We start from the raw sequence: 22,384 nt of genomic DNA on the forward strand, positions 1-22,384 counted from the left end.
TTTTTGTTCCTTCAATTATTTTAGTGAATATATTGAAGCGTTTACACGAGATAAAAGATGTTTAAAGATTATAACTAAGCATTGGTAAAAGCTTTTGGGCAAAGAGGAGATCTCATCAACAGTTATTTTCTATGCTAATATTCTGTCATCATACACCATTAATTCCTTTGTTGTATATTGGAAGAAAAACCACTTATTTTCAAGCACATCATGTACTTGGAGGAAATCAAAATAATTTATATTTTAAAAACTGATTTTCTTATTTTTTCAATACAGCCACGAAAAAGAAATGTTTGAAGCGACTCATTCGAAAATGATGATTGATGCTTCGGAAAAATGTGGTGTTGAGATAATCCATTACGTTTCTAATATCCAGTAGTGGGCACTCCGCCCATGGTATTCCTCCCCTTAGTTTGCATAGCAGTTACTGGTGATGCCGCGAGAAGTCTTACGAAGCGTTTATCACTCAGTCAGGCATCTTCCTCCGATTTCCATATTTCGTACATTAGGCTAAGGAATCAAATTAATATTTCATTATGACGTGACATACTATAAATGTTTCCAGTTGTTAATCGAAAAGAAAAGAAAGAATCGTGTGATTATCATAAAAGTTTTTTTTTATGCCATTTTAAAGTGTCACTTAAATTGATTGGAGTATAAAATACATAAACCAGCATTTGTTCTCATCAAATATATTTTAACAGTCAATCAATTTACTGCTTTGCATTGATATTAAGTCACAATAATTAAGTATAAATAAAGCCTTACACACATTAATGATTAAAAATTAACGCACGAAGTGGTTTATCGAGGCAACATTAATATCATCAACTTGCTGTTGTTGTTGTAGTTAATTTAAGTCACACTAGAGCTTCACAATGGGCTATTGGCGACGGTCTGGGAAACATCCCTGAGGATGATCCGAAGACAAGCCATCGAAATTTTGATCCTCTGCAGAGGGGATGGCACCCCAGCTTCGGTAGCCCAACGACCTGCACGCGAAGTCGAGCACTTTACGGTAGAACAGTTTAACGAGGACCAATACCGCACACCCTCCGTCCTTACGCACACTGACCGCAACCAGTGATGCTTGACTTCGGTGATCTGCTGGGAAACGTGTCTTAATGACCAGTCCACTGCGGGACTCAAACAACTTGAATTGTGTAGATTAGCAATTAAGATTTGCACGCATCTATTCCTCCTTTCAGTTTCATTCAACAACAAAAAATAGGCTTCGATTATTTTAAAAATATTATTCATGGCAACAATTTATGGTAGGTGAAGAAGGTGTATCACTTACGTGAGTTTCGTTAGNAATTTTTTTGATTAAAATTTTGTTTCAAAATTTTCTTCACCGCAAAAATTAATTAATGTATTACGGAATGTTGAGAAATCTATTGGAAGAATTCCCGATATTAGTTCTTATATGTTTTAACATCTGACCATCTAATTAAAATAATCCAGTTTTTGTTCTCATCAAAAGCAGAATATTTGATTGTGTATCTATCGAAAAATCAAAACAACATTTCGTTACTTTCTTGAGATTATATTAAATACATCAAACTTTAATAACTCTAATACTAATTTGAAGTTTCAATTAAGATGGAAATAATTTTTCTCCTTGTTTGTTTTTGTAATGATTTTATTGTCATTAGTTTTGCTTTGTATTGAAACGTGATTATAAATTATTTAATTGCTTCAAAACTGACTCGAAATTCGCACGAAGTACGATGCATTATTCATTTTCAAACATAACAGTAAAGACAGTGTAGGCAGGATTGAAGCGGGGTGTCCACAGTCGTATAGGATGGTCATCACTGCCCAAATTAAATCCGGATTCCTCACTGAAAACGTCTTAGTTCCAAGGTTCCATTCGGTTGTCAGTCCCGTCAAGACCGACATCACTGCAAACGGGAATAACAGTAGATTGGTATCGATCCTGCCTATGCTGTACAGCAACATACAACTTCTATAGTTGGTGTGATGGGGTGCTATTGTGTGCGATCACCCCTAATATTGGCCCATGGCAACGTGTTAGCCCAGCGATACGTTCGTAACATCCTTTAGCCACATGTGTTGCCACTTATGGCAGGGTTCTCAGGAGTCATTTTTGAACAAAATCCCTCCTTATCTCCCTTCCCTCTCCTCCTCTTTTCAGTTATGTAGGAATGTACTACGATATTTCTCTTTTCTTAATATTTTTCCTTTTTACTTAATAAAAATATTTTTAAAAATTTCCGTGATACTTTTCTTTAGAACTATGTTTAATGTAGTTTTCAGTTCCATATAGTTTTTCAAGTTAAAAGATTTTAATCTATATGAAAATCAAGAGAGAAACTAACGTACTTCCTTCCTCTATGACTTTCCACACGCTAATGGGGAAAGCATGTGAAGTGTTGCCATAGGAAAAGAGTTCTGCTCTACGCCACCTGCAGCCCATTTCGATCGCCAATCGTAACATTACCACCCTTTCCTGGCTTGCTTGATCCCTAGATTCGTCATCAAAACTATCATATCTAGGGCCACTTGGGACGGCAAGTTGGGCAGCACCTGAGTTTAGTCGATTTAGCAGTGTTTTTACAGCAACTATAGAACGACAATATAAGAAATTACTACGTCTCATTCCCCAACTGCATCACATCCTGCATTCGCACTAGAGGTGGTCCCACTATAACCTCCATTCATTTATATATTTTTTCCTGCAATAAATGATATTTTGCTTTGATTTTTTAATTGCTTACATATATCAACTTTGTACTTACGTGTGTTAAGCTGCGTTCCTTTCCGACAACTCTCTCTAGATGTGCTAATTTTTATGTCAACAAGTATTGTATAAGATAACTAAATATGTATAAAATTTTTTTCGCGATGTGTCAAATTATAAATTTTTTCTTCCCGTCCCTTAGCCCGCCGACCCTATCGGCAATCACCGTTTAGCCGACCTGGCCTGAAAATATAAATATATCCATTTACTGAAGCAAACATATGACAAACGATACAACCTTTATGTTTCGTCAGTAATACAAATTTAAAAAAATTCTATGGCTGACATTTATGCTATGTTTCAAAAACACACACCTAATAGTATTTTTTATATTTGGAACAATTAACTTCAAATTATCTTCAAAACCTGGTTATAATTTACTGAAGAAATTCTGATTTATTGCACTCAACCTGAAATAGATAAGATTGAATTAGAAACAAGCCAAAAATGTACCTGAAATTTCCACTGTCTTCCAGACTTGTCCAACGGCGTTCTTTCCTAAGCATGTGTAAGATCCTAAATCCTCCCTGCGCATGCGCTGAATTTTTAACCAAGATTCAGCCATGGTAGGAAGTGTCATTTTTTCTCGAATTTTTATTCTGTCATCATCCGTGTGCAGGTATCTCTCGTGTTTCGGGTCCCCTTTCATCCACACCAGTTGAGAGAGGGGCGCTGACCTGCAGGTGCAAACAAGTTCAACTGTGGCCCCTTCATCGCCATGAATCCAGTCCGGCCGAACAACCACTTCTGGAGCATCTGCAATGGTTTTATCTCTTACATCACGAGATAGTTCATTCCCGGTTTTAAATGCACATGTGAACCATATGAGATGGGTGAACAGCAAATAATTGAGGATAATGTGTATATAGTTAGAAAACTATCTGAAACCACGTATTTGTTCTGTTTATAGTTACGCTTTTGAAATGTCTTTCAATAAATTTAAGTAATTTCTCGTCATATCGATGTAATGGGCAATAATAAAATCTAATAAGGTTTGCAAATTTATCGGGGAAATTGCTTTTCTTGACTATCATCATCCGTTATTCGCAATCAATGGCATTATTTTCGGGACTGAATGTATAGTTGATTTTTATTTAACTTTGATGACTTGGAACTTCTCTTAACCTTATAACATAAAACCACCAAAAGAAACAACAAACGTTTTTTTTTTTTAATTTTTTTTTCTCAACTTCATATTGCTTTTCAATTTTATGCATGTTTTACGCTGCGTAAGGTTCATAAATGGAGATTTAGAACTAACTGAATACTCGTTCATCGGAGAGGATGAAAAAAGGTAATAAATCTGCGCTAAACAACACAAAAAAATCATGAGCTGAACTAAAAGACGTATACTAACACAATTAGTTCTTTTTTTAATTCATGATTATTTTTTGTTCTTACCAGTGGCTTTACGTTATTAAAATAAACAATACACATTTTCAGTAGTTGATCCCATCAAATAAAAATTAACTGCATTCCGTATCATTTCGTATGATACTATGGCCAAATCACGATAAGAAAGTTTTCCACATTCAAGCAATTCAACTGGAAAATCTATTTCCACACTATTTATATTAAAGATGCACAGTATTGGTGAAATTTAATTCGGTGCCAAATATACTAATTGTATCTATATTAATATATTTGGTAGTTATTAAAACTGTATTAATTACTATAATACCAGTAGTGCCTATTAACAAAATCAAATAAGTATCATTGGCGGCAATCGTGGCATAGTCATTTTTGTACGTTATTCCTTTGCGAATTAGTATAATCGCTTTATTAATTTTGCTACTAAAAAGTAAACAGTTTTCTTGAATTTCTATTAGTATCTATTACTAAAGCTAATTAAGCATCATTGGCTTCAAAAATAGTATGGCGAAATTTTACTTTTCTCCTAAACGAAATGTATCAGTAGGTATCATTTATCCATTAATTTTGTTCTTTAGTATCTATAATTTTTTGTTTTTGTTTCAATTAATACCTATTACTAAGATTGTTGTAGTCAATTTACGTCGCACTAGAGCTGCACAATGGGCTATTGGCGACGGTGTGGGAAACATCCCCGAGGATGATCCGAAGACAAGCCATCACAATTTTGATTCTCTGCAGAGGGAATGTCCCCCCCCCCCGCTTCGGTAGCCCAACGACCTGCACGCGAGCACTTTACGGTAGAACAGTTTAACGAGGACCCTTACCGCACAGCCTCGGTCCCTACGTAGACCGATCCAAGTGGTTTCCCACCCGCACACTGTCCGCAGTCAGTGATGCTTGACTTTGGTGATCTTCTGGGAACCGTGTCTTAACGATCAGTCCACTGCGAGACCCTATTACTAAGAATAATTAAACATCACTAGTGGAAATTCAATCAACCATCCGTAGCTCAGCATTTAAAATGTGTTTCTATAAAATTTAATAATTTAAAACTAACGATAAAGAAAGTAAAAAATAATATATGTGCTGAAAAGCAAAATTTATGAAGAAATAGTATGGATTCGTTTAAAGAACACTCCATACAATTTTTGACGCCAATGATGTTTGAAAAATTTCGTAAATAATTACTATTGAATTAAAAAAAATTAAATTATTTACTAAAAAGCGTAATTAATAGAAGAATTACATAAATTTATTTAGGAGAAGCATAAAAATTGCCGTGCTGCTATTAATGCCAACGATGCCTAATTAATTTTGGACGTAGTTACTAATTAAACGATAAAAAAGCTTTGTACTAAAAGCAAAATTTACAGAGAAATGGGAATAATTTATTTTGAAGAAAAACGAAAAATTGCGAACGAACGAATAGTATGGTAAATTTTGACGTTTATGAGTTGGCCTCGGGTAAGAGCATCATGTCAAATGATATTGAATTCAGTTAATTTCTGTTTTGAAAGAATAAACCACTAAAAACTTGGCAGTATATAGACGAATTACGTCATCAAATATACATCTGAAACCATTTCGTTATTTTGTATATAGTTATTCTTTTAAGTCTTGTCAAACTAAATTATTTAAAATCAACGGTAATTGAAAAGAAAAAAAAATTATGAACTGATAAGCTAAATTATCGGAGAAATGTTAGTAACTACCTTCCTAAAACCGGAAGAAATTTAGAAAACTTCCGTTGCATCCGTCCGCTTATGTTATACTTATGAGACAATGTGTGAACAAGGTCAATGTTCTAGGAAGTTATAATATTGTGATTCGTGTTACGCGTAATTTTACCATTCATAAGAGTTTCCTGTAATTAATAAATTCTAACACGTTGTGAGCCTAAAACAAATTTAACAAAATTAATATCACAGCATTGTAAAGTTAGCCACGGTTTGAATGTATCCCTTATTTGGCTATATTTGTGTAAAATAGCACCATTTGTAATTTTTTGGGTAGCATCATTGCAAGCTTGTGGAGACTTCCGAATTCGTTTGTTTGTTTCGTTGAAAGTTGAATTGTAAGAACGTGTTATATTGAAAACACTACAAGTACAGGTATATTACTGGACGGTACGTTTTTTCAAGCTTAGGCTTATACATTATTCGGAAGTAGTTACCCGGAAGTCTTACGACGAATTTTAACCCCTCGGGCCATGTGGGCCTAACTTTACATGGTCAACCATCCATAAGCAAAATGAACACTTGCTTTCTTAAGAAATACTAGTTTGGTGACTTCCACTTAATTTCCTCTGACATAACAAAGAAAAAAATATATTTAACTATTAAAGAACATGAAATGAACTTCTTTTCTTTATTAATGAAAGCTATAAGCTAGAAAACATCATTGATGTTATTAAAATGTAAACATAATCATGGAATTTATTAACGGGTGATTGACTTGGAAACAATGGCAACCAATCAAAAAATTCCATTTTTCAAAGGTCTCTTCTGAACGATCGAATTTAAGTTTTAGAACGATTTTTTTTCTTTTTCTTTTAGAATCGGGGGCTAAAATTACCCCCTTTACCTACTGCCGAAATTTTAAAACTTTAGCTCAAATGGTTCTGAGATTATAAGAGTGTCACACACAAGCACACAAACTCTTCCTTTTATTATTATTTTAATCCGTACGAAGAATGGATATTCAGCTAGTCTATGATAATAAAAAGAAGTGTATGTCTGTGTGTTTCTCTTAATCAAGAATTGTTTGTATTGTGGTTCTGGAGTTTAGACAGTGGGGTGTTCAAGGAATAATTCTAGTTCCCGAAAACAATCATTCATGAATGATAATTAGTTCGTTCGGAAGGCTTAATTTTTGTTATTCATGTTTCAAGATGCTTTAGTTTTTATGGTCACCAAAGGCGGTTAGTCCGTGTTTGATTCTAGTAGGCTCACTTCATATATTGAAGACTATTTAAATGTGTGGGAAAGTGTTTTAGACTTAAATACAAGAATGACATTCAAAGCACGTTATACTCACACAGTACTGTCAGATTGAAATCAGCTATTGCCGGATGACCTATTTCGTTATCGGCTGTACATCGATAATGCCCAGCCTGATGACTGTCCACTGATGCTACTTGCAACTGAGACTCGTCTACTTGGTGGACACCACTCGGTAAAGACGTCACCTGTTTAAAGAATAACCTTTTTTCAATCGTCACGTACCACTTAATCGAAAGAACCTTTTTAAAGCGCCACAACTTATATTCCCTTTCAATAAAATTATTAAGTTCACTTTTAATCTATGGATTCAAGGATTTTTGGATCATAGTATAAAGTAGAGAGCAGCTAGCTTACAGAAAAAAATATATTTCCTACGTGAAATTTTTTGTTCATTCAATTGTTTTTGTCAATGTATTGAAGCAATTACACTAGATAAAAAATGTTTAAAGATTATAATTAAGTATTGGTGTAAACTGTTGGGCAAAGAGGAGATCTAATCAAAAGTTATCTGCCATACTAATATTCTATCAGCATTCACCGTTAGTTCCTTAGTTGTATATTGAAGGAAAACCACTTTTTTTCAAGCACATCATACACGTAGAAGAAATCAAAATAATTTATATTTTGAAAACTGGTTTTCTTATCATTTAAATACAGCCACGAAAAAGATGTGTTTGAAGCGACTCTTTTGAAAATGATGACTGATGCTTCGGAGAGATAATCCATTACGTTTCTGAAATTCAGTAGTGGGCACTCCACCCACGGAATCCCCCCCCCCTAGTTTGCACAACAGTTACAGGAGATGCCACGAGAAGTCTTACAAAGCGTTTATCACTCAGTCAGGCATCTTCCTCCGATTTGCATCTTTCGTACATTAGGTTAAGCAATCAAATTAGTAATTCATTATGACGTGACATACTATAAATGTTTCCAGTTGTTCATCGAAAAGAAAAGAAAGAGCCGTGTGATTATCATGAAATCTTTTTTTTTAAATAATTTCTTTATTAATACTATTTACAGTAAAACAATATTGACCTCTTCTGTAAAGAGGCCATTTTAAAGTGTCACTTAAATTGATTGGAGCAAAAAATACATGAGCCAGCATTTGTTCTCATCAAATATATTTTAACAGCGAATCAATTTATTGTTTTGTATTGATACTGAGTCACGATAATTAAGTATAAATAAAGTCTTACACACATTAATGATTGAAAATTATCGTACGAAGTGGTTTATCGAGGCAAAATTATATGTCTTCAATAGAACTTAAAAGCGTTTCAAGCAACTTGAATTGCGTAGATTAGCAAGTAAGATTTGCACGCTTCTATTCCTCTTTTCAGTTTCATTCAGCAAAAAAATAGGTTTCGATTATTTTAAAAATATTATTCACGGCGACAATTAATGGTAGGTGAAGAAGGTGTATCACTTACGTGAGTTTCGTTAGGTAGTTGGTAGGTCCAAGTGATGGATGGTTTGGGGACCCCGTTCGCATGGCAGATCATTTTCGTGGGATTTCCCCTCTGTTCGATCACCTTTCCGTGAGAGGGATCAGCCGATATGGACGGTGGAACTAAAATACAAATTCACTGAATATTATTAAAAATAAAGATTCCAATATCGACGATCCTTTTATCAATTAGTTTAAATTATTTATGAATTACACTACTGGCGATTAAAGCTGCTTCACCAGTAAGAAGGCATGCCATACTTTTGAAGTTTGCATGAATTGAAAGATAAAATGGAGAGTTACATTCGAACTTTTCTTTGTTCTAATTTGGGATAATTGGGATAATGCCTCGAATAAATTTGGTCTTGCGGTAATGCCTCGTGTAAGAAGAAAATGTGCCTAAAAGCATGAGTGAGTTTTTGAATTCGGGATTGCGGTTTGTCGTACTGCAAAATGGCTGCTCGCTTTTTTGCGAAGATCCCTTAACTGTCCACAGAAAATGGGTACATTACGGTGATTCGGAACTTCGTACTATAATTCAGCCTCCCCCCCAAAGAAAAAATAATAATCCAGAGGACAGCCAGTTTTTTCGCATAGGCACAAAGGCATGCACAGCCACATTACTAACTATGAGTTTGGAAAATAAGTCGTTAACAAGGCAAAATTATTGAGCCTAGAAAGTTTGGTAATATTTGCAGCAGTATCGACCGGAATCTCGTCAACCTTGGTTTCTGCTATTTTTGTTACTGTCACAAACAAGCTTATGGACCCACGAATCTTTATGGACGAATGTCGCGGGATAGGGTCTCTATACAGAACCGTCCATCATGGAGAACACACGTTGTTGACTTGCATTAGACATTGTCATATTGGTACATCACCCACTGTGTTTATATTGGTTGCTCTTCGATACGTGAATTGGTCACCTCTAGCTCCTGGCATTTAAAAGGTCAACCATTATATTTCTGACCTGTTAAGATCCGTAACTCTGTCCTATGTTCGAGGCTTTTCTAACGCTACTTTTCAGATGGATAATGTAATACTTTATGTTGTTCGCATTCTTTGATCTTCCTCAATACATTCCTTTTACATTCTCCATGCAGCTCATTCTGCTGATGAATGAACAATTGAAAACGAGTAGCAAAATGTTGCCAAGTGACTGACTTACCACTACTCACCAATTACTACTCTCAATAAACTGTGGCATATTCTTGAAACTTTTATGGCTGAAATTCATAACTGGCCATTCCCAATGCATTCGTTTGATAGCTGTTTTGGAAATATGCGAGCCTGATTGATGGAATATATTTTCCAGGGGCACCAATCGGGTTTCTCGTCCGGTGATTGGAGGTACGGCAATTACATGCAGTGATAATACTCTACAAATACCATATAATTTCTCTCGTTCAGACGAATAAATGCTACTATTTCTGTCAGAGGTAACAATTTTTCGTAAAGATTTCTCAAGGTATATACTCCCTAATTTTCTGTAAATTTAATCTTTTGCGCTTTTCTCTATGCATAGTAAATATCATTCTTCTTTATGCATTTCTTCGTGTAGCAAGTTTAATGACAGTTGTTTCAATGAACAATTCGCTTACAACTGCAAGCTATTGAAACCACATGCATCGATAATGTGTCACAATATAATGTAATAGTTCAATATGATTTCTTGGCCTGTCAGTCTCCTTGCACCTGTTTGTTGGCCTCTTCGATCTACACGCGTGAGTCTGGTTGCTCGTAAATTTAAGTTTTAAAGAAACAAGCTCATTTAAAATCAAAATTAGATGGCTAAAATAGGATAGAGTATAAATATCGAGACACTTCCGTGATGGGACGGTCACCCAGCCACCTAGATTTATATTTTTCAACATGTACCCTCAGCCTCCACTCCATCAATGTGACAAAATCAGAATTATCCCGATATGGGTACATATGATGGTTATTCATTTAAATGTCTGCCTACTCCTGCGACTGTTTTTGTTTCTGATGAAAACCCTTTTGATGATATGCTGAGTCTCGCGCAGGGTTTCACCAGAAGAAGTTCGATTAGTTAGGGTTCGTTAGCTGAAAGTGTTAAATTTGAGTTAAAAACATTACAGAAATGTATTGTGGTCTAGATTATACTATATTTATTTAACAGAAAGGAGAAAAGATGCCGTTACCGGCATAGCAAAATGTAAACAAACTAACTTGCAACAACCGTTGCCAACAACAGAATGGCTAGATAAAAACCAATGTTGCCATTACAAAGAAATGTGATTCGAAAAATAACATTGTTAAAGGCATGTATTTTAACAGAAAGAAGGTGGGAGCCGCTGCTCTAGCCTACCATAATTGTTACACTAAATCTTGCATGACCTCTTTTAAATTAATTTTTCAAGATGAAGCTTAATAATATTAGTGTGATATTTGGATTTTCACTCTCTATATGCAATGAATAGCAAATAAAAACTGTTCTGTTTTTTTTCCACCAGCTAATACCTTCTCTAATTGCTAGTTCCGGCCAGATTGTTCTACGCACGCGCATATGTATGTGTCTAACAATTAGGGGACCCCAGACTTCTCAGTTCTAAGTAGTAAGTTTATAAGTAATGAAGCAAATGAAAGACTATTTTAGAAAATTGGTAGTTCTTTTGGTTGGTGGCTCGTAGTAGGAATTAAAAATTTTATGGCAGCTCAGAAGCTTGACAATTTCGGTGATCACTGGTCGAAAGAATGCTCACCAGAAATGGGAGATGTTTGACGATAAGTGTTAAGGACTATTCTCACTGCATGCGGTTAACGCACCCCTGATCTTAGTCGAGGAAATATGGGAACCTCATTGGTGAAATATATTTCACCGCGAAAAACTCAAGAACCAGATTCTCTTTTTTTCTCGACGGCGATCAGAGGTGCGGCAACAGTATGCAGTGAGAATGCTTCTTTATTTACATATTAAAATCGCACTACTAAGCATTCTTATATTGTGGACGCATTTATCTCAGCATAACTTTACATTTACGTTAAATGCTCTTTCACAAAATTAATAAACGGTTATATATGCAGTCTGCTTTGCACTCTTCTTACCGCGGAGGTTGGCACTGTTATCGCTATAGTATTTCTGACTAACAACCATTACGTGAGAAAAAAGGTGGAATAATGCAAGGCACAGTATACATTTAGATTAATAATCTTACCCAAGACAAGTATATTGTGAAGGACCTTTAAGTGTGGTTTTCTGAAGAAAGAACAGAGGTATTCTCCCGAGTATTCCTGAGTGATGTTGACGATGTGTAGAGAGGATTTATCGGCCAGGCTGATCTTCGGGTCACTCGACACAGAGATGAATCCGGAGAAGAGCAGTCGAGAGGGGAGAATCCTCCACATTCGGACATCCGTCTCGGCTGTAATTAGAACCTCGAATCAGTAATGCAATACGTTGCTCCATGCCCTGACTTTTAAAACAATTTCCAGTTCTCCACCCCCCGAAAAAAAACATTTCTATATCCAGCTTACACTTGTGATTTTAGCCATAAGGATCCAAAAACCAAGCTCATATTTCATCCGATTGCACAAGTATTCTCTGCTCATTTTAATTTGCTTTCTAATTGTTTATATCAAAGATATGTAAGCCACTTATGTAAACACGCAAAACCTTTCTTTTTTTTTGTAGCTCTATCGAAGATATGATTTTATTTCTGAGCTCAGATGCATGTAAGAGACTATATTTCTTATAATAAAGCAATCTATCAAACTATATTAAATATACAATAAACAAAGATCGCGCTAGTATTATAACTTCTTAATAAAATTTTTTTTTGTCTAGTTTTAAAAAGACATGACAAAAACCTCGTTTTTTCTGAAAGTCTAAATCTGTTTAAAGTTTCCTGTTTTTTTGCGTAATAAAAATAAATCACAAAATAAACTATTCCATTGTTGACGGTTTACCATAAAATTATCTCTGAAGAATGAATTTTAAAACAGTTCAATTTCTTTCAATGAAAAATGATTTTTCTCCCACGGTGTAGCTGGTGGCCGCAAGCTCCTTACGACCGACTTTCGTAGCAACAACTTTTGGAACATTTCTGTCTTGAATATTTCTTAACTGATGCAAGATATATCCCGAAGAGCCATTACATTATGACCACCCTGCTAATAACATGTAGAACCACCTTTAGCCCTCAAAACTGCTAGCACCAGCCATGGCATTGATTCCACAAGGTGTTGATAGGTAGTCTGAGGTATCTGATACCAAGCGCTCACCAACTGGTCCTGCAATTCCTTCACATTGCGAGGGGGTAGCGTGGCAGCATGAATTTGGTTTTCCAAGTAGAACCACAAATTCTCTATTGGATTAAGGTCAGGTGAATTTGGGGGCCAAGACATGACTTGAAAGTCACTGGAATGTTCCTCGAACCAATCCATGACGATTCGACCCTTATGACATAGTGCATTATCCTATTGGTAAACACCATCCTCCGCAGGAAAAACTGTTGCCATGAATAGGAGAACCTGGTCTGCAACTATGTTCAAGTAGCTTACAATCGTCAGGGATTGTTCTATGAGGATTATGGATTATGGGTCCTAATGTGCCCCATGAAAACATTGTTCCTGGGCGAGAGACCATGAAAACCTGGGCGAGCCCATTGTTATAAATGGAGGGTGGTCATAATGTAATGGCTCTTCGGTGTATGTTACAGTGGCTACTCTTAATAATATTAATAATAATATTAAAAAAATACTCGCCTGTGTTGAGAGCGTTACAGGGCAAGAGGACAGAAGATCCCTCGATGACTTTCAAGTGGCTCGAAGTGGACAACATGCGAGTCTCCTCTTCGACACTCTTTTGTAATTCTGTGAGAAAAAAAACACATATGTAAATAAAACTCATCGAATCCTTTTATTTAAAAATCTTATTGTTGATAGAAGAAAAAATTAATAAAGGATGCAAACTCTAAATAACATTTTATCTGTGGATCGGACTTTTTTAATCAGTTTTTAATCAGTAACTAAATTCTGATATAAATCAATTGAATACCAGCCAAAACATAAAAATTAAAAAAAAAAAAAAAACTTTCCTTCAACATTAGCATTTAAGTAAACATTTTAAATAATCATTTCTCGGGCACGTCACGATTTTCATGCTGTGCTGAAAAAAAGTATAAAATTACTGAAGAGAGTAATAAAACATAAGAAGAAAATGCTTAAATAGTTTTATTTTATAATGCAGCCATAGATTATGACATAATAAAATAAATAACAAAATAAAAATAATAGCATAATACATTCCACATCACATAATGTGTCATAATAAGTTTTCAACTCTAAGTAATATGTTGGAAAAAAGTATAAAGTCGGTGCAATTTTTATAACAGTTATCAATGTCAGATCCTTTATTTTCGCTTGAATCTCGCATTCATGGACCCAGATAGAGTTCGTAAAATGAAGGCATCTTCATTGCATCTATCAAATTCGAGTTGCTCTTGAATTGCCGGCCAGATCTATAAACGCCTCTTACTATTACGTTCTAAAGGGTTTTCATCAAATTCAAATCTGGGCTACAAGATAGCCACAAAAAGGGATTTAATCTCATCTGCTTTCATCCCGGATTTAGATGAATATGAAGTAGAGACTGTCCTGTTGGAAGGTACACTCTCCGGATGTTAAGAGGAGCAACAATGCAATAAATTATCTCTCAATATATTCTGATAATTAATTGAATTTATTTAAAATCGTATAAATATAATTGGAGTTGTACCGACTGTTGCACTAGAGACTCAAAAAACAACGAACCCACCACCAATTGAAAATGAGCGTGGTTCAGTCCGTAAGACGTACCAAAAATATCGACAGCCATCTGGACCATCCAAATTAAACTTCTCTTAACGAGAAAAGACCACATTATTCCAATTCATGCCTTTCTTAAAGATATTTCTTTGCAATTGTTAAACGAGTATCTTGGTGTAATTTATTAAGCTGAGGTTTACCTTTTTAAATTGAATGTTCGGATTATTACCTAAACAATTTCTAACCGTGCGACTGCTGCATATCAATTTTAATTTGTGTAGATGACATCCTACCGTGACAAGCAAGCTTCCAAATTCGTGCCTTTCTTGCCTTCCAATATTCTTTTTACTGTCATGGCTTTCAGGATTCCTGAGGTAAGTATTCACTGCAGCCTTTGACCTTTTTTGTAATTTAAAAACCCCTCCAACTCATTTTTTTAATAAAAAAAAAGCTAAAATTCTAACTAGGTTACCTTATGAGTTTCCCTTGGCGTGCAAACTATCAAAATGTGCTTTAATACCAACTCGGCTTTGCTACAGCAAATAGCTTTCTCGCATGTTTTATGACTGACAATGACATAGTTGGTATCGACTTTATACTTTTTTCAGTCAATTTTGTCATGATTTTAATAATAAGCGGAATAAAAATAAAATAGTCACACAAAGCAATTTGGCTCTACATTTACAAGTAGAAAATAAATTTGCATATTCAGCTATAACAGTGGTGTTTCATATTTTACTCGACTTTATACTTTTTTCCAGCACTGTATTTAGAGATATCATCGGGGGGAGGGGGTGTTTCGCTTTGTAACAACTATTAAAAAAATAAAACTGCTGATGGATTGAAACAAGTTTTTCACTTTTTTCCGACAGTTGTTATAAAGGATCAACGAAACTAAGTATGTAACACTTGGGATACCACAAAAATTAATCAAGTAATCATAAATTAAATAAATTATTCAAGAGTGAAGTATTCAAAATTGATGAAAAAAAGCTGCATCGGTTATTTGGAATAAGGGATTTTAGTAAAAAAGAAATTTAATATTATTTACTTATTTATTTTCCGATGAAAGATAGTTTGAAAATCAAAACATTTACACGGTTTCAATTGAAAAGAAAAAAATTCTAAGTTATGTTGATGAATTAAGTTTATTTTTTTATTAATGTTTTACTTGATTCATTCACCCGTTTGACTAAAGAAATTCGCAATTAATTGAGGCTTGTGACCGTTCGTGAGCTGGGGGAGAGAGAAAGAGAGAGAGTCAATTGACTCCAATTGACCTCTCTCAGAATCAGCATTCATTCTTTGCTCTTGAATGTCTTTCTGACGACGGAACATTCATAAAGGAAACCCATATCTCTGAATTTTATATTCAGATCACAAGCATCATCCACAGAAGCAAAAAAAAAAAAAAAAACTTATCTTTTTTTAAGCTTTTTTTCCTATTTTCTTTGTTTTCCTTTAATTGAATTTTGATCACTGTCAGGCATATTACGTTCAGTATATATATAAGTTCAAAATGAAGATAAAACAAAGGAAAATTATAGACATATGAAAAAAGGGGAAAAAAGAAAAATAATAATAAAAAAAGTAACAAACAACTGAAAAAAAAAGATAATTTTTTTTTGAAAAATTCGGAAAATAAAAGATATAATCTTTTTATCAGCCCACACGATTATATCCGTAAAAAAGAGTGCTTTCTTATTGTTTTTCTTAATTTTCTTCGTGTTTTTATTTATTTATTTATTTTGCTATATATATATATATATATATATATGGGTCATTCTCACAAAAACAGTCATTTTCATGTCCCCCGTATTAGTTGTTGAAAACAAAACNTGACTGCAAAAATATCGTCAAGGAAATCATCAGGGTCACACTAGAAGATCTACTAAAAGTTAATCAGGTCTAGTCTCACTGGCCCTCCTCTCCAGATCTTCATTCGTTCCCCCAGTAGAGCCATCGGCCGGCATCCGGGCACGCTTGCTTTTACTTTGTGTGCCTCTTGTGTTTTAACTTCTTGCTAGTCTTGACTTGTATACCTCTACGGCCCTGACTTGTTGCTGGTTTTAACTTTTAAATTTTAAATCTTTCGAGCGCATGTAACTTTTTTGTATTACCACTGGTTGGTTTTATTTTCATGAGTCCCTATTGATTCATGGTTTTAACTATCTTGATCACTTTGTACCCCTTTTGGCTTGTTATTGCTCTTTTAACTTGTCGTTGTTATATATTTTTAACTTTCCCATTTTGGCTGTGTATTGCCAGTGTTTTATTTCTTGTGAATGTTTTGGGTGCTTCTTATGGCAGCGAGGCACGGCCATAATAAGGGTCTGTAGACCTAATATAAGGATCTTTTGATTCGGCTGTCTCTTGCTCAAAACACAACCAGTTTTTACTTACTTTATCGCTATGCATTGTTCTTTATCTTTCTTGTGTATTGTAAATTTTGTATCTGATGGCCTGTTGCCATCCATCCACTTGATGTAAATTTTGTATTTTGTATTTTTTGTATTTTGTATTTTTTGTATTTTGTGTTTTTAATGCCTCTCCCGTATGCCCATAGATGGGCGGGCCGGGGACATACAATAAAAAAAAATATATATATATGTACCATGTGCTTTATTAATGACACGATAGAACAATTAAAGTTTTAACTTGTAAAGCTGACACAATATCGTTACCACTTAGGGAAAAAAGAAAACTTCATACATCCGTACAAGTTGACACCCATGTAGTGATACTAATATATGTAACTTAAAATGTGCAATGCCCTCTTTCTAAAGTTGGCTGCATTAGCAAACTTTATGTCATCACGTCCATGGGTAGTCAAAACGCCATTCGTTTGGTGATAGAAATCTTTCATACATTGATTAATTTCATTGGTGTAATTTCGAAGACAGAATTTCCACTAAATATTCTTCTCATTATTAAACTTACAAATTCATTCCAAAAGTAAATGCTAAGTTTTTAATGACCATTCATTAATGAGATGAGAACACCACGCTTTTCGGAGTAAAATGGAACAAACTTTTGGAGTAACTAAATTTAGAGGAAGAAAAAGGAGGCAAAGGAGAAGGGTTTTCTTTTTCTGGCTCACAACTGCTATGATGATGACTTGCTTCCGTTATAACCGCTGCCAAATCGAGAGAAATGGAATTTAATAAATCAGTCACATTTTAAAGACGGTTTCAATGATTTTCAACTTGGGTGAAAGATTCCAAACCTTTTTTTTTTTAAATGTTAGTGAATTTGATCCATAAAAATTGTTGGAATGCGGTTTCTTTCTCTTCTTTTGGTTTTTAATTTTATTTCTAACTATTTTGTGAAAGAAGAAAAAAAAATACTCGTTGTTGCATAATCACAAAAGAAGGTTTTTTTTGGCCGGGGGGGGGGAGGGGAGGGAGGAAAACACTGGTTATTTGTTTTGTGAGAAAATAGTTTTGTTTATTTTAACTTAGGAAATATATAATTTTTATATTATGTATGTTATTTTCTCTCTATATCAAAAAATCGTAAGGGCCACCTGTTTTGGGTGCTCAACATAACGTTGCATTTTGTCTGGTTGCGCAAAAACTATGAGGCTGAGAACCTTCAAATTACTAAAAAATGTAAGAAAGTCTGCAAAAAATACAATGGAAGGAAAAAAATTAACATTCGATTATTTGTTCGAAAATTATATATATTTTTTTCAAATCTTCTAGGTAATTGTTTATTTCGTTATGATTCACACATTAACAAAATGTTCTTACATAAAACTACAATAATTGCATATTTTAAAACTAAGATGCTCAGTGTTTTTTGTGAAAAATATTAACGTCTAAGAAGAAATATATAGTGATAAATGAGAAACAATTATGGGGGGGGGGGATTGGTGAGCAAAGCGAGTAGAGGACAAAACCTCTAGGTTTTTTTTAACCTTTTTTTCTTCTTTTTTTTTAATAGGCAGTTTATAAGAAGTACACATACAAAAAGATATCAAAAATGTCTTCAAAAACTAAAGAGTCATTTTCTGTATTTAAATTAAATATTTATGTATTTATCGCAAGTTTTTTAAACTCCTCTCTGTAAGATTCTGTAACTTATACACACGAAGGGCTTGAAACAAAGAAAAGCCTCATTTTGGACGTTTTCAACATAGTGGTATTCTTAAAAATTAAGAAATGTTTGCAAAATACCTTCGTTTTTAAACAGTTTTCAGAAAGGGTGACTTTTTATGTTCCAATTTCAAGGAATGAAAATAAATAAAGAGGCATTTTTTATTTTTAAGTACCTTTTATATAGTTTACTATTCATTTCCCAAATTATTACGAAATTATTCTTGCAGGAATTACATTACATTTCAAATTTTTAATTGTTTGATTGAAAAATACTGAAAAATGTAGCACAATCCTGATTATTTGAAAATATATTTAATAATAAAAATGCAGACTATAGAATAGAGACAGCATTCAATGATAATTGTCTAGAAGATCAAAAACAGAAACAAAAGTTAACTTAAGATTATTACTAATTTATTGTTTCATTTTACAAATATTATCTGAGAATCGCTTCGACAAATCGCCAATTTGTAAACGAATCTTCTAAGATGTGCTGACACTTCTTAAAACAATAATAATAAAAATTTATTGCTTCGTTTTACAAATATTTTCTGAGAATCGCTTCAACAAATCGCCTATTTGTAAACGAATCTTCTAAGATGTAGTGACACTTCTTAAAACAATAATAATAAAAATTTATTGCTTCGTTTTACACATATTATCAGAGAATCGCTTCGACAAATCGCCTATTTGTAAACGAATCTTCTAAGATGTAGTGACACTTTTTAAAACAATAATAATAAAAATTTATAGTTTCGTTTCACAAATATTATCTGAGAATCGCTTCGACAAATCGCCTATTTGTAAACGAATCTTCTAAGATGTAGTGACACTTTTTAAAACAATAATAATAAAAATTTATTGCTTCGTTTTACAAATATTATCTGAGAATTGCTTCGACAAATCGCCTATTTGTAAACGAATCTTCTAAGATGTAGTGACACTTTTTAAAACAATAATAATAAAAATTTATTGCTTCGTTTCACAAATATTATCTGAGAATCGCTTCGAGAGAGCGCCTATTTGTAAATGAATCTTCTTCAATGTGGTGACACCATAAAAATAATAATAGTTAAAATTTTACTATGTGTAATCATATTTTCCTCCTTCGCCTTTTGAATTTTTAACGTGTTAAATGCAATTCGGCCTTCTTCCAAGTTCGATAACAGGTGTTTGAATAATTTTAATAAAATATTATAAGACACATTCTCTTTAAATATGACATTTTATGCTACATTTAAAATGAGCGAGTCATTAAAAATAATAAAATTTCGTTTCAAGTACTGTGTATTACAATGTCTTTCAAAAATTGTAAGAATATTTGAGAGGTTCTACTAAATTTTCTCTGAAATGTATACAAATAAATTAGAAAATAAATTATGTGCCGTAAGTTCTCTCAGCAATTTGAATTCTAAGAAACCGAAATAGATTAAAACCGTAAAAAAAACTTTTGAAAGAAGGAAAATATAAAATATTACGCAAATGCATTATACCTTACACTGGTAATTTATAAAATAATTAATATAATAAAAAATTATACAGTGCTTTAAAAACTACACTAAATAACGACTAACAACCTTATTTAGTGTAGTTTATATCTAAGTAAAAGTTATATATCAGCATCATATAAAAGAAATATAAGTTATATATATATAAATCGACGTAAAAGTTTTTAAATTTTGTTTCCTTGAAACCACGGCTTTCGAATTTGACTCGGTGACTTGTATTCCAGAAAATTTTTTGTTAAAACTACAACACTNCAGGGGGGGGGGGGAGCAGACAATGGAGAGGGAGAAAAGGGGCCCCAGACATCCAGTCAAAGGGGGCATCATACCAAAGAATATATAAGTGAGTCACATTATATATTCTTTGATCATACTATCATCTAAAGACATCTTACTAGCATCATCATGCCTCTTTAGATGCTTAGATATTTTAGATCCAGTTCGGTAGGATAGGCCCTACAATTGAGAAGGTTTTTAAGTCTAAAAATTACAAAGTTTGACTTATTTAACACATCCGAAATTGCTAGCTAAACTATTTAGACAAATAATTCCAATTAAATGAGCTCAACCCACGAATTAAGAGAGCTTAATAAGGCATTTGATATCTAATTTTTTAACTTGTATTGATCGACTCTTTGCTTATAAACACAGATATGATTCATCATTAGATTCAGCGGTTAAGAAACAATATCTCACTTGTCGAGATATCCCCCATATCCATGTCAAAAGCTTAATCCGGAGACAAAAATTTTACTTTTTATGGTTAAAAGCACTTACAACTTCAGTAGGGGAAACAGAGCGACTAGAATGAACATGGGGCTAAAATAGGCTTGAATAACTTTTTTATTTATTGGTCAAATTTCGTATGTAAGATATCGTAAATAAACATAGGTCTTTGGGGAGCTAGTGTAGACTCATGGGAACAAAGCTTATGTCCACATGCTTTTAAGTGAATATTTTCATTTATAAGTTGGCAACTTTATTTATTTTCTTTTTTAAATTACGGTAATATTAGATAAATATAAAAAAAAATTGTAACTTCTTGACAAGAATGATTCAAAAAGCGTTAACAAATTGGTACTAGTCGAGTTTTAAGTTTTTTTTTTCTTTTTTTTTTTAATAGAAAAAAACTCTGTTGAGTCTTATCTTGGTAAAATGGAAGTTTCTTAAGAATTTGAAGATTATGATGTTCAATTATTAAGAAACAAATATGTATATAGCTTTTCTAATCATAAATCTTCATTCTTTTTAGAAAAAAAAATCAGTAAATTTCAAGCGAAAAAATAGCTACCAAACTTCCATCACCAATAACTGATAGAGCTAGCAAGACTGTATATCAATACACAATTAAAGTTGGCGTTTCAGTTTTTTGATAACATAAAAAACAAATTTTAAAATATTTAACAAATAAACCAAATTAAATAATTGTTTTAAAATGTATTGATTTGTGTTCAAAATGTCTTTCTTAGTGTAATGAAATGCTCAATCATAAATCAGTATTTTAATTAATATATGTCAATATTTATTCTCCAATAAGACACAGACTAAAATTAATTTCATTTTTGCTTTAAATATACCTTTCTGATTTGTAATAAAGGACTACTTACGAAGTTATCAATTTCGTTCACACTAAGTGTGGACGAAAATATACTTTAAAAAAAAAAACTTAATTTTTTTGTAATTCCAAATGTAAACCAAAATGCAGAAAAACGTGTTACTGTTAAAAAAATAATGAGTTATAAACTATATTTAATATGGTTTTTTGTACAAATTGTAAAAAAAAAAAAAAAAAAAATCGCTATAATCATTCCTATTGACAAGTTTCTCTATAATCATTTCCATTTAATCGCGTTCAATCTCATTTAATTCAGAAAAAAAACACGGTAAACAATACTTTAATTGTCAAAATAATGTTAATGATAATTATTCCCCTCCCATCGAAACGCATAATTGTCAGCCACTTGGTTGAACTTTTTTTTCTTCTTCATATTAGGGTTATGCCTTACCTTTTACTATACTAAAAGTATTGACTCATTTATCTCCTTTTTTTAAAAATTTGGAGAAAAAATGTTTATTCAAAAATCAAGATTTATCCGCTAAGAGCTCTTATCTCAAAATCTCTTATTCTAAACTAAGCTTATCAAAAGTAATTTCCAGGCTCAGAAACATAAGTTAGTGCAAAAATTAAATTATTCTGATTTTCATCTTGTATAAAATGTTAAAAATCTTTTTTGATTACTTGATATTTTTGATTTGGTTGAAATTTTCAAGACATGTTCTTTACAGAAAACTAAAACACGTGTTTTTATTTTTTATTTTGAGAGAAAAACTTTTTTTCCCTCAAGAGTTTTGTGTGGTCAAAGCTGAGAATCTTCTGGAAAAAATCACATCAATTTACAACACTTTTTGTGAATTATAATTAT

At 33.1% G+C, this 22,384-nt stretch overlaps 1 protein-coding gene across 1 annotated transcript in view; it reads right to left on the reverse strand.

Moving 5' to 3' along the window:
- The window catches only part of LOC107446402 (limbic system-associated membrane protein-like), a 46,075-nt gene that overhangs the window by 22,861 nt on the left and 830 nt on the right, over positions 1 to 22,384 (reverse strand). The window contains exons 2-6 of the mRNA XM_043038677.2: positions 13,316 to 13,423; positions 11,767 to 11,973; positions 8,571 to 8,710; positions 7,175 to 7,325; positions 3,218 to 3,520 (exon numbers count right to left, since the gene is read on the reverse strand). Coding sequence (XP_042894611.1) covers positions 3,218 to 3,520; positions 7,175 to 7,325; positions 8,571 to 8,710; positions 11,767 to 11,973; positions 13,316 to 13,423 — 909 coding nt within the window. The remainder of the gene's footprint in view (positions 1 to 3,217; positions 3,521 to 7,174; positions 7,326 to 8,570; positions 8,711 to 11,766; positions 11,974 to 13,315; positions 13,424 to 22,384) is intronic.

Source organism: Parasteatoda tepidariorum, chromosome 1 (assembly GCF_043381705.1).
Source record: "Parasteatoda tepidariorum isolate YZ-2023 chromosome 1, CAS_Ptep_4.0, whole genome shotgun sequence".
NCBI classification, from domain to species: Eukaryota; Metazoa; Arthropoda; class Arachnida; order Araneae; family Theridiidae; genus Parasteatoda; species Parasteatoda tepidariorum.